A 14,029-nucleotide genomic window follows, 5' to 3' on the forward strand; every position below is an offset into this window, starting at 1 on the left:
CGCAGCCCAGATCCACATACTGCAGAGACACGCCAGGCTATGTGCTTTTTTTGATGTAAAACAGTGAAGGCACAGAGGCAAACAACATGGACGGTGGTGCACTCAGTGAGATTCAGAGGCATCCCGGCTAACTGGGTTTGATTGATCTGAAATGATGGCAGCTGTGTTTGCACCATGAATAAAGGCAGTGCTATGGAGGTGCTGGCGAGATCTCTGTTATGCTTGCCACCCGTGGCGGCCGATTGAAAGGGGTGGGGGGGTGCATTGAAAGTTACGAGGGTAAACGCAGATGAACCATGGTCATCCGTAGCGGACATCTAAAAAGGTGGCTTGTCCATGAGCATAAAGCAAATTTCTTCATAGCAGCCTAGTTTCTTTGTAAATTCAGTTTTTATACAAGCAGTCTGGTTTGGCTATTGGAACTCCCCTATGGTTGTAAATTGTATCATTATAATTATACATTTTTAATCGTGAATGAAAAGGGGCACCGGTAGGTGCTCCCATCTTCAAAAGGAACCATTTACTGTCCTATCTTGGCAGGAAGAAGCAGTGTTCACGGCGAGGACTGTGGAAGAAGGAACATGATAAAAACAGAACGGAGAGAGTAAACAAGAATAAATATGGAAAGAGAAAACAGTAGGTGATAATGAAAGAATGATGGGAGGAGAGAGATGGAAGAAGGCACGCAAGAGTAAAAAGAATAACAAGGCAGCGCTGGGAGGGGGGCTGGGCACTAAGGAAGGAGAAATGCCAGTCACGGCCCGAGGCCGGCCATGAAAACAATGCAGCGCTGGGAGGGGGGCTGGGCAGAAATGCGAGTCACGGCCTGACGGCCGTGAAGTGTGAAGCAGTGGGCGGGGAGGTAGGAGCAAATGGTAAGGGGAGCCTTTGAAGAGCAAGGCAGGGGGATAGAAGCGCGTTCACGAGCACGTGCACTTCTACAAATCCGTATCGTGAACTCAGCTTTCTGGTTTGACTGCAATAGGTCTCTCTGCGAAACCTAAAAAGAAGCACATTTCTATTCATTGCAACATATCTGGGTAGGCCCAGATAATAGCTTAGAGAGAAAAAAAATATAGAATGGGGTGAAACATTTAATGCATGCAATGTGTAAGTTTAACCGACGCAGTTTATTACATTTTCAAAAATTATGTAGAGTACATTACCATGCAAATAACGTAAAAAGTCGTCCAGGGTACCCACAATAAGATATCTCTTAAATGATCCACCCAAGTAACAAAAGTACAGTAGTCAATATCGAGGTTCTAGATTGCACTTGCCCTGGGCCTGAGGAGAGAACCAAAATAGCTTGTATCCTCTACTCTGACTGCCATTTAATAGTTACTATCTCTAGTTGTTAAGGTCTGGAGTTAGCAAAGACCTTTGACTTTAGTAAAATTGTATGTAAAATAATTAAATGTAGGAGCTTTCAGCCACCCTTCCTGATCCATTGATTGTTTATTGTATCCTTCACCTTTCTTTCCAAATACTACGGCATACAGTTTGGGGTACAGTGTCAGCCCACTTCTGCAATTGGCTAATCTTACTGTGAGTGGCAGCATTCTATTCTTTCAAAAGAAGCACATCCACACACAAAGTAGTTCCCTTCAGTGCAAGGGACTACTAAGGCAACATGCACTTTTTGGAACCCAAAAATATTTTTGTTTTTTGACAAAAATCTTTCGTACATTTTTGAGGTCTCAGCAGCTCCACCAACAATAAATTTTTGCCACAACCATATCAAAACAAGCAATAAAAAAGACAAAAACCTGGTGGTGAATGAAAGAACTGTTAGTGCTTATCTTCTAAATATCTGAGACCTGTGATGTGGCAAAATTTACAATTTACAATTTACAAAATAAGCTAAATTAATAAAGTTTATAAGTACTAATTTAAGTGCCAAAATGTGTACTGAACCGGACACACAATACGCCTCATTACAATTGCTCTAATATTTCTTGTAATGTTACCCTCCACAGTTAATACTGGTACCTTGGAATGTGGTATTTTCCTGTGCAGTATAATTCCGAGTTCCACACCTTAATATGTGGAATAAAGCATTAATCCCCCCTTGCCTCCACACTTCAGCTGTATGAAAATATAGAAAGAATTGCTTTTTTTCCTGCAAAAATTCCTCCTGGATTCACCTGGAAAAAATCATGGGGGGGTGGGGGGGGGGGGGGTCGGGGGCAGGTTGGTCGGGGGAGTTTATGCAGTAATTTCAAGCCGGGTGTGTAGTAATCATAGCTAAATTTGGAATTCCATTGTGTATGCAAACTCTCCATCGAGGCTGCTGGAGTGGAGGAAGCCCTACCGTTGCCCACCCCAAGACAAACTTCCAGATATGGTGGCAGGATCTGAGTCTTAACACCCCGTCCCCATCAGAATGTGGCCGTGTGACACGTCAAAGGCGGCCCTGCAGTGAATCCGATGCTGCAAAAGATTGTCGAGGGTCACTCACTGGTTGGTTCAAATGTAAATGAGGTGGCAGAACAGCATGTTTGGTTGAGAATAAGCCCCGGAGATTTATGGAATGAGCTCCCACCTCACCAAACTCTAAATGACCCCCTAAATCCTTTGTTTCCCTCATATTGTGAAATAAGAAAAAGGTAAGTAGAACTCAGTGAACTTGAAGGTTTTTAAAAAAATGAAGATTCCGGCTGGACATTAAGGACAAATGACAGGCTAAAAGACTTGGGCTCCTTGCATATATGCATGCACTAGTAAGAGAGAGAAATTCTCATTCGTGGGCTAAACAGACATTAATTCATTGAAGAAAGCCAAAACAGCGACCAAACAACCCTCTCAATTAAGAGCTGAATTCAGATAAATTGAGGAAGAAGTCGGTACTCTATTGATATTTTCTCCCACAATGGCTCCATTTTTCAGCCTTATGACTCTTGAGTGCAGTCCTCAGGAGAACGAATGCAAACCTTATGACATTGTAGATTTACAATTGTGCACCTCACGCTCTAGCCTTATTCTTTGATGACTGCCTTTTGGAGGTCACTGCTAATGGATTAACGAGTGGATTTAAGTTTTTTACTACCTGGAAATATATTTCCCTCTACTACGCCTCAGAAAATGAACTGCTAGCAAGGGAATTTTACATCACGTTTTCAGCTTTACTAGTTCCTTTTTAGCAGCAAATGGACTTGCGCAGATGGAGTGGATCACCACCTTTGGGAGTGGATGTGAGAACCAACAAAATTACAGCTGTGTTAGAATTAAAGCATGATATTCCTCTTCCCTAGGTTGGGCCATGTTCCCACACCTACAACTACAAATTTTGAAAATTCGCCATGATCTGCAATTTCCGATTCTGTGCATCAGAATTAGGGATTTCCAATTGTAAATATTAGCCTTTGTTCAGGTGCTGAAGATATTTTATGTACTGGTCTCTTTGGACCCCAAGATTGAAATTGGCATTGGTAATGTCAAATCAAGGATACTAAAGCACATTTTCACACATTGAAACTGAGTAATCGTATGTGACAATCCCACCAACCTATTGTGGGTCATGGACAACAGAGTCACTTTGTCTTATCTGGCAAATCTAAAATTTGACTTCATAGAAGTATACCAATAGGAACTGGATTAATAAAGATGCCATGCAAAATGAACTCAGAGAGAACTACAAAAGGAGAACAAGACTAGCAGCTGATTACGAGTACAGTAGTCCTGAGACCGTCGCACCATCTGTGGCAGTCCGACCACTGCCTCCTAGGTGGTCCGACCATCCGATTACTAGCATGGTGGTCAGGCCATGTCAGAATACCATGAGACCGCCACCACTGCCATAATCAGTCTCCACCAGTGGTGGAGAAATGTAAGTGTTGTGGATGCGTATTGTACAACTAAATATCAACACCAATAATTTTGTGGTACAAGAAAATCAAGGGACAAATTATCAAATGGTAAGTGTAGGGAAGTATAGATGTACTATTCCTAACTCCAAGTCTACATACATTGAGGATATATGTACAATGTAGGTACATATATGTGAAGGCAGGTATAAAAAAGCTAGATTTACTTACCTGTTGTTCTTTGTTTTTGACATTTTGCCCTCGATATTCGGTATCACAGTCATTGTGGGTTCGATATTCTAGGTGTACACCGTGGATGCCTGCCACTTTATCTTTGCCTTATAAGTGATGGGAGCTCAGGTGCATGCCATTCGCTCTATTGGTGAGATGTATGATGAAATGTAAGTGGGCCATTTTAAGTTTGGCAAAACAGAAAAAAGCTTAATGAATTGGTGTTTCTAGCAGTTTGCCAGACTTGCGGTCCTCCCCCCTATTTAAAGTAGAGGAAGCGCTAATTGTCTCTACACACATGAAAAAACTCCCGGTGCAATATGGTCATTGATGTTTTGATTAACACTGCATTCTACCACTATATCAACGTTTTATTATAGTTCTGCACTTATAATAACTCCACAAAATTGACTGCCAACTTATAGTTAAAGTTAACAAGGAGTAAATATTCCCTTCCCTACATATATACCTTGACAATATTTATGGTGGAGTCGATACAGGGGCCGTCAATATTATCTGCCTCAATATTCTGAAATGCATCCCTTTTTCACAAGCAAGCTGCACTTTGGAAGTATATTTGTGAAAACCAAAACAGAATTTCGAGGACTTGAAAAAACATGGCGTCCATGCGGCATTCACGTTTCCTGCACTGATGGTATATACACTTTTGGCATTGACATCTCACTCGGCAGGCGAAGTTGAAAAACTGCAGGTCCACTGCTGTGAAGGTAGAGGCTAGGATCTCTGTGCATGCAGCGCGCTAGTGGGCCACGCACCAAAATGTAATGAATCCCGAAAGTGTTCTGAGTTTGTGTTTGGGAATCGGTTTATAGAAAGAAATAAGGTACTAAACCTGGCCACTTCAGGGACTAGGTTCCTTGCACTCTGGTGTTCCTAGGTTTGAGGGTTTGCTCCATTCAATGGGTACAGACTCCCTGTAGAGAGAGCATCAGGTCTGGTTGAGTTCTCGGCATGGGATCTTCAAGACAGGAGAAACACCCAGTTCTCCTGCGTGTACAACAAATAACTAGAAACAAATGTGCAGATTAAAGTAGATACCAACCCCAGCATATAAATACTCCTGACAATAAAATACAAATACCAAAGATTTGCTACTGTGCCAATTAGGGAGAAAGCGTGTCATAGTCAATATTATACACATTTGTATATAGCTTTAGTTTAGTCAGCAGTGTGCGGTATGCACTATTAATCATTTGAAGAAAGACAATAACAATAACCACACCTAGAGTGCCCTTGGAAAATCCACAAAATGCAGTGGCCTTAGGTTGATGTGAGGCAGTGCAGTATTCCCTTGCTAATGCAGAAGCAGGGATGAAGAGATTCTGGGCTCCAGATGTGGAATGTTACTGCACTACAAGGGGCTCTGCAGTAGGATGGGTGACACCGACTGCACCTGAGAAACAGGTTACATAATGAGAGCTCCTGATCAGTGGTGAGGTTCTGGTTTGGAAAGGCTGAGTTGTGTGACACCAAGGTGGAGCAAAGAAAACATCCACTGGATTGATGAAAGGGCTTAATTTTATGAACCTATGGCTCACCAAGTAAGCAATGCATCATTATCCTTGGCAAATCTCATTGAGGAAAATAGTTATAACTCAAACACTCAAATGTCAGGAAACAATGATGATCATAAGTGCAAGACCTGTGAAAAGTAGTCCACATACACACATCAAATCTGAATCCATTTCAGACAGCACAGGTGAAGATTATGGACCTGAAGTTCCAGCTTTGGTTCAATTAGTTGATAGACACCAGGCAAACAGAAAGTTTGATCCAGTGGGTGAAGCTTTTTTCGGTGCAGGATTTCTGACGCCTAACTGAACATAACACCTGGTCATGGTCAGATGAAGAGGAAGGCGACTGAAGGTATCTGGTAGCTCACGCTGTAACCCATCCCTAGTCTCACTAGGAGTCCCGCAAAGATCCACAATATCCCCAACATTCCAGGCCTTTTGCCCCCCTGCTGGACCAAGTTAATTACTCCGCTCCCCAGCAGAGGGAACAAAGGCCTCCACAAACAAAAGGAGCAGCTATCAGTGATTGACTCAGTACCTGAGAAGAAATGGGTGGGGAGGAAAGTCTGCATCTGACAATTAGCATGTCACAGTCCACATGGGCTGGGACAGTCCAGGCACACACGGACAAAAGAGGGAGCCCAGGCACTGGGAGCCAACAAAGGTGGGGCTTGACTTTAAAGTTTTGGTGGGAAGGTATCTGGCAGTGACGTCAGCTATGGGGTGATCAGAGTCCCTCAGAGGAGCTCTGCACAGAGAAAATATGACGGTGCCACATTGGACTGTCCCAGAATGCAGTGCAGGTTGGTTGGGACAAGAGTGGCAGATGATCTGGCATACTAGGATTTGGCAGGGGTGCCAGGTACTTGAAATTTCCACCCACATGTAAAACCCTTGCCCATGGCGAAACAGTGAGGAAGACCCTGCACCTGGATGGCAACAGCAGCAACACCATGGACATCTAGAGGGACAAGCCACCTGATGCCCATGCTGGACTAAGGACTTTGCCTGCAGGACCCCCAGGAATAGATGGGTCTCTCTAGGGCCATGGACATTGGCCCATTTATGCCCTGTGAAGACCTGTTGGGGGAAGACTTGGACACCACAGATTCCCAGATGCCTTGCAATAAAGCCAGGATGCCCTGGGGTATGTGGAGGGAAAAGCAGAGAAGGCTGGCACAGGAAGCCAGTGAAACCAGCTACCCACAAAGTGTGCCCCTTTGAGGCCAGGAGACCTACTGAAACTGCTCCAGGTGGCTAAAGCATGCCACCAGGAGCAAAAGAAGCATACAAGTGTTTAAATCAGCTCATTGGGGTCTTATTTTTGCAGCTTTAAAGGGTTTGATCATTGACACCATGTGAGAGAAACCGAGCGCATGGGTCCTGCTTGGAAATGGAGCTGAATGGCTCGCTGCAATTTCTTAAAGTCACCCTGGGGTGGCAAGTGACGGGGTTCATGCAACAATGTTTTAAATATTCCTGGGGGAGAGGGGCATGTATGGAGTCCCATTCCACACATGTTTTATTGCCTCCTGAGGAGCTCATATCTCAGGAACTTGTGCAAAAGAAATTGGTCACTTGACTCAGCAAGTGAAAAGCAGGGTCCCAGGACCCCGTTCCCCGGGAAGAACACTAAGGAGGGCCTGCCACTGCAGTACCCATCCATGCTCCATTTGGGTGGCATAAAGTAAGCTCTTGTTGCAGGTATAGGTGGGGGAAAGGGCATGTTATGATTATGGGGATCATGAACCACGATTGTGATTTCAGCGTGTCACCAAAGGATATTTCTACCTATCTTATGTACATATTTGTAAAGTAATGCATATTATTTAGTAATCTGTGGGTAATAAATGTACTTTTCCTTTTTCAGAGAAAAAGCACTGACTGGACAATGATTTATAGAGTGTTTTTATTGCCATCCAGAAAATGACGATTATTAGACCGCACCAACTTCCTTGAGTAGGCCTGAACAACTATATTTTGCTACCCTGAGAGATTCAATTGCTACAATGGGGTACTTGGTTCCCATGGAGAAGACAATTGTGGACCTATTACTTGTACAGATCTGATATCATGCACAATAACCACATTTCTTACAATTATTCACTATTAGTGCAATAAAAAATGGCGCACCAAGAGCTGTAGCAGGACCTTCACTGACAGCTGTGGTAAATAAAACAACATGCTTTTAAATGTATGTTGTGAACATGCCTGTGGGTGAGAAAGTGTTTGTGTGAGAATGTGTGTGAGCATGTATGTGTGTTTGTGTAAGTGTGTATATGTGTGAAAATAAATAAGTGATAAGTAGTACGTGAAAACGAGACTGACTGTCAGTAGAGAGTATGGGTGAGAGGGAGAGTGTGAGAATGAATGAACGAGTGATTTAAGTGAGTGAATCTGAACGAATAAGAATGAATGTGTTAGAGAATTTGAGGGAGTGTGAATGAGAATGTAAGTGAGAGAGAGTGAGTGAGTCAATGTGAGTGAGAATAAGTGAGAAGGAATGATTGAGAATAGAAGTGAGTACAAGTGAGTGTTGGTGAGTAAGAAAGTATGGGTGAGTCAGTAAGAGTGAGTGAGAGTGAGTGTGAATAAATCAGTGAAATTGAGTGAGTGAGAGTAAGAATGGGTGGAAAAGTTTGAGTGAGTGTGAGTGAGGATGAGTATGAGTGAAAGAAAGTAAGGGGGTGCACGTGAGAACGTTGTGTTGTGCTTGAAATCGTCCGTTGCCCCTTTTTAACAAAAGGTAAAACTGGCTTATAGAGGCACATATGGCAAAATGCAGACCCTGACATATTGGAGGCAATTCTTAGATTGGTAGGCACCTGTGACAAAATACTGGCCCTGGAATACTAGAATAAATATTGCAAATGGAACATCTACAGTTAAATTGCATACTGGAGATATTTCTTTACATGGGGCACCCATGGAAAAATGCTGGTGTTGTCATCCTTGAGGAAATTGTTGGAATAGGGGGCACATGTGGCAAAATGCTGGTGCTAGCACCTTGGAGGCAATTCCTGACATAAGGTAGGACAACTTTGGCATATGAGAGGGAGGCAACCATAATAAAATGCAGCCCGGACATACTAGAAGTAATGTGTTTATATATTTGGGCACCCCTAGAACAATTTGGAAAATATTGGGTCATCTCATGTGGGGTGTCAGGTTTAATTGACTTGGCACCCAATGGAATGACTTCATGAATATTTAATGAGTGCCCTTTCAAAGCCTTTTGCTATCTAGCACATTTATGTGAAAATTGTTCTTTAAAATATACTATTTGACCCCATTTTTCGAAAATGTACTCTGAGAATATCCTTATTTACCGCTACCTCCCTAGAAGAGGTCGGGCTTTGCTTGTTGCAATTCACGGAAAGTGTTACTCCCCAACACTTTCAAAGATTACCTGCTTCCACTGTTAAAACAGAAGAGAAACAGTTTCTTGATGATCTTTCTTTATTTTATGCAGCTTTTACTGAGACACATTTTTAAAGAAGCTTTTGCTATGTTTCATTATTTGAATAAATGAAAAATGATGCATTTGATTAAAACCTTCACATTTGTGCTTCTGACGACTTATAGTGCCTTGCTAATAAGGGATCATTTGAACCAATAAGGTCATTCATATTCAGTATATTAATTCATGTGTGCTTAGCTACTATTGTTTTTAAAATCTCCTTTTTCCTCTGCTTCTGATATATTAATACTGTTGTTTTATGAAATGCACTAGAGGAACTACTAAATTATTACCGATTGTGGTATAAATAAGACAGGTCCCCAGTGCTGTTCTCTGTTTTGCAAAAAGGGGGTGGTGATGAACAGAGTGTCTGAGTTAAACAGACCACTCTTACCCAGTCCAAAGATCAGGGCTTGATCCATCACCGTTATTTATCTCACTGCCCCATCCCAGCTCAGAACATGGCTATATGCAAATCAGTCTGTCCCTGGCCCAGTGCATCATGGGAACAGGGCAGACTAAACTACCAAGCCAATTCTTTACCAGAAAGGAGACAAGCTACCGGGGACCGGTTTCTGGCATTTCAGCCTTCTTCGGCCCGGCTTGCTTGAATCCTGATGGAGCAGTGAGAAAGGGACTCATGTCTGAGTATACCCTGCCACACCTATAGTGGCCAAAAACTATTTACAAAAAGGGGGTGGTGATGAACAGAGTGTCTGAGTTAAACAGACCACTCTTACCCAGTCCAAAGATCAGGGCTTGATCCATCACCGTTATTTATCTCACTGCCCCATCCCAGCTCAGAACATGGCTATATGCAAATCAGTCTGTCCCTGGCCCAGTGCATCATGGGAACAGGGCAGACTAAACTACCAAGCCAATTCTTTACCAGAAAGGAGACAAGCTACCGGGGACCGGTTTCTGGCATTTCAGCCTTCTTCGGCCCGGCTTGCTTGAATCCTGATGGAGCAGTGAGAAAGGGACTCATGTCTGAGTATACCCTGCCACACCTATAGTGGCCAAAAACGATTTACAAAAAGGGGGTGGTGATGAACAGAGTGTCTGAGTTAAACAGACCACTCTTACCCAGTCCAAAGATCAGGGCTTGATCCATCACCGTTATTTATCTCACTGCCCCATCCCAGCTCAGAACATGGCTATATGCAAATCAGTCTGTCCCTGGCCCAGTGCATCATGGGAACAGGGCAGACTAAACTACCAAGCCAATTCTTTACCAGAAAGGAGACAAGCTACCGGGGACCGGTTTCTGGCATTTCAGCCTTCTTCGGCCCGGCTTGCTTGAATCCTGATGGAGCAGTGAGAAAGGGACTCATGTCTGAGTATACCCTGCCACACCTATAGTGGCCAAAAACGATTTACAAAAAGGGGGTGGTGATGAACAGAGTGTCTGAGTTAAACAGACCACTCTTACCCAGTCCAAAGATCAGGGCTTGATCCATCACCGTTATTTATCTCACTGCCCCATCCCAGCTCAGAACATGGCTATATGCAAATCAGTCTGTCCCTGGCCCAGTGCATCATGGGAACAGGGCAGACTAAACTACCAAGCCAATTCTTTACCAGAAAGGAGACAAGCTACCGGGGACCGGTTTCTGGCATTTCTGTTTTGTGGCATGTTCTCTCTGCTGACGAATATATCATTTTCTTTGTCATACAAAGAATAACTCCATGGAATATCGTGTCCGCACCCTAATATGGGTGGGATGTATAATACACATTTGTCTGTGTTGTGTTGGTATATTATTACCCAGTTATTATGAAGCTTTAGCTATGTCGATAATTGTAAGGACATCAGGGTGTAGGTCATGTGACATCACTTCCGGGAAGATTCAGGGTAAAAGGGCGAATGATTGATGTCACTTCCGTTGCCCCTTACATTTTAGTGAATCAACGTTCATGGATGAAGGGATACATTCAGAGGCGAATGCGCTAGCGAAATGCCCTCAGCTGTACTATCCCTAATGTGGAGGAATTTCCCTCGGTGAATTCCTGATATGTACTTGCCAAATTTTTTCATTCATTTTCCATTGCCACCAAACACTAGTTCAAGCCCCACACCCAGGGATTGGCATAGATTCAGTTTGTTTAATGTGCTCCCTTTTACTCTACAGTTCTACTTTGGCTTCGAAAGTAAATCGCATCTCTCCAGCTTGTCTTTCAATCTTCACAGGGAGGAGGGCGATAGCAGTGAAGTGGATGATGACTACGACGACGTAGAGATGTAAGTCCTGACTCTTCTATATCAAGTCATGGAGAGTGATTCTATTCTCTTCCTTTTTCATCTTATTCCATTCTTCCGTTCACCCTATTTCCTAAGCTGTGAAGTGAGGCTTGCTTTGTGCCGGGCTTGCTCTTCCATAAGACAGGAAAAGGCAGCAGCCCCAGAGCACCACCTAGTGGCAATGCAAAATTACTGCATAAAGGCCTTCTGCAGAGTAAGAGGAGTCCTCCGGGATACCGAATTCCAATTTCGCCTGGAATGGTGAAAATACTGACATAGGTTCTATGCCTTTGTTGTCACATTTACCCAAGCTAGTGCAATACGTCACTCTTTATCTGCCATGCTGCTAGACTGTAATCATTAAAAAATAGACAAACTGGCAAGAATGGCAAACCTGATCCATATGCTCCTAAATTGATGTAGTGCAAGTCTTCAAATGTCAGATCCATTCAGTCCTATCCCCAGGCTACCTAATATCTTATTTTTATTCGAATAACATTCCTGATTTGAAAGTACTTTTTCTATTATTTTCCCAGAAATATTTCTTAGCTCCTATTTCAGAATTCTAAAATAGCTGGGAATGGCGTGGATCAGTCAGACAATACCGATACCCATTATCTCATGCTCAACGTGAACGTGATAAATACATCCCAGTAATCTGAGGATTAGACACATTCAAATGGGCACAATATTGACATATGAGAGTAGTGAAGACCTTACCAGTGTTTGTATACCCTGGTCCCTTGACCCGTTTCCAACATTCCATTTATAGATACAAATACTAAGGATTGCAGTACTTTCGTTTTTTGGACCTCCCACCACCTCCTGGCTTTGGCTTTTTTATTAGAGATTTCAGTTATAAGAGATTACGACCAGTAGCACACACTGGCATGGCTTGCCTCTCACTTCCTGCCCATTCAATTCAGGGGAATATCCCACCATTCCTTTTGCACTCATTTCATTCAGAGATGTGTGTGGTTAAGTAGACCTTCTACCAGACATCAATTCTTTCAGTTAATTCCTTTGTCCATATGCTGTTTTGGTCCAATTATTTGCCTTTTGATTACATTTTATTAATGTGGTTACTTACCTCTGGCATCTGCCATCATTGACGGTTGCCACCCTCTTGTTCCCTGTTTCAAAAAGGGACAGCTGAATTTACCTGTAAAGACGTGTTTCTTCCAAACAAGAATGCAAGTAACCCCGTAAATTTTTCAACCATATTGGGCTTCATTGCTGAAGGGCAGCTTTAGTAGCTAAGGTCCATTGAGTTGTGGATTTCATGTCTTTACATGCTTTACTCCCCTTAAGTGACTTCTTGTGAGAAATAAAAAGTAATGAATGGAATGTTTAAAATAAACTAGGCCACTGGTATTAACTCTGAGAGCTGCCCCACTTCCATTCCTTTGGGGTGTTTTGCACCCTATGCCATTACAATGACCAACCTATGCAAATCAATCTTGTCCCACATTGCAAGAGATAGTCCAGCTCATCTGCTAGACCAGAACAAGTTATCTGCCTCAGTGCCTACATAGATAAGGGGCATGAAACCAGTACACAGATGCATAAGTACACCAACATGCAAGCAATGAACACGTACACAAAAACAAATACCCATATACAGAGGAATATATATCTATCATTGTTTAGTAAGCACTTTCTTTAATTAATTTTGAGACTGACGTCTTTCTTTCTCCTATTGCAGTGGCACGGTAGCCATCGATATCCCTCCCCCTTTACCACCCAAGGTGAGTCTCCACCTTTATATGTTCAAGTCCAAACAGACATGCATATTTTTGCCATCACATAGAATTATACTGTCTTCTGATAAATTTCCACAGAATGTTCTAGTAAATTTTGGCATAGTATACCACTTCACTGATATATAAGCCTCTTTCTGTGGTTCCAGCCCAAATGCAGGACAACGTCAACAGGGCTAGGCAGCACGGAGGATCTCCTGAAAATGCCAGTCTTCCTCACACGGTGTTCAAGCGGTCCAGCAGCAGGAAGAGCGTCCGCAAGGCAGGTTAACGCCCGGGGTTTGCATCTGTCTGCCAGCTCAGGTAAGATGAAACTGTGGAAGGGTAGCTACGAGCCCAGAGACCTTGTTGGTGAGGCAAGATACCATGAATCTCGAGATATGGTTCCCAGGAATCAGGAAGTACAATGGCCAGTTGACAGGGAGATGTTCATTCAGTGCAATTTAGTAGGGAGAGCAGACAGCAGGGATTAAAGGAGCACTATAAGAGGGGAGAATGCTTGAAGGAAGCAGAAATTGAATGGGAGTGTGTTGAGACAGCATTAAATACAATTGTAGCCTATGCACTCTGCAGCGAATAGAGAGATCTGTGAAGGAGGCAATAAGTGTACTTGGAGCAACAAACCGATATTAAAGTAAAGCAAAAGCAGTGAAGTTCCATAATGAACAAGGAGGAATAAATGCAGTTACAGCTGGGTGCAAAGAATCTTGTATGGAGCAACTGGGCTTAAAGCGAGTATGTCTTCTATAAATAGGTATGTAGAAGTCCTTGGATGCAGCACATTTTTTTAGAAATCTTCTGTGTGACTTCTTTTATCTACAACTGATCATTACAATCAGTTCACCCTTGACGGACCGGCCATTTAGTGTCCCCAACCACATTCTGGACCTTCAGTCGGGTAATACAGGATACTTAGGAGGGCCTGTAAGGAACAATCAGATTGGCTCACCTGGTTTGCCCTAACGAATGATACAATCCTTCTATAATGTGAGTTT

At 43.0% G+C, this 14,029-nt stretch overlaps 1 protein-coding gene across 2 annotated transcripts in view; it reads left to right on the plus strand.

Annotated features, from left to right (window-relative positions):
* The window catches only part of LOC147692459 (mitogen-activated protein kinase kinase kinase kinase 5-like), a 742,536-nt gene that overhangs the window by 521,937 nt on the left and 206,570 nt on the right, over positions 1–14,029 (plus strand). For both annotated transcript variants that reach the window (XM_086938659.1, XM_086938658.1), the window contains exons 16-18: positions 11,224–11,274; positions 12,980–13,022; positions 13,184–13,337. In XM_086938659.1, the coding sequence (XP_086794785.1) occupies positions 11,224–11,274; positions 12,980–13,022; positions 13,184–13,337 (248 nt within the window). The remainder of the gene's footprint in view (positions 1–11,223; positions 11,275–12,979; positions 13,023–13,183; positions 13,338–14,029) is intronic.

This window comes from Lissotriton vulgaris, chromosome 9, assembly GCF_964263255.1.
Source record: "Lissotriton vulgaris chromosome 9, aLisVul1.2, whole genome shotgun sequence".
Taxonomy (NCBI): Eukaryota; Metazoa; Chordata; class Amphibia; order Caudata; family Salamandridae; genus Lissotriton; species Lissotriton vulgaris.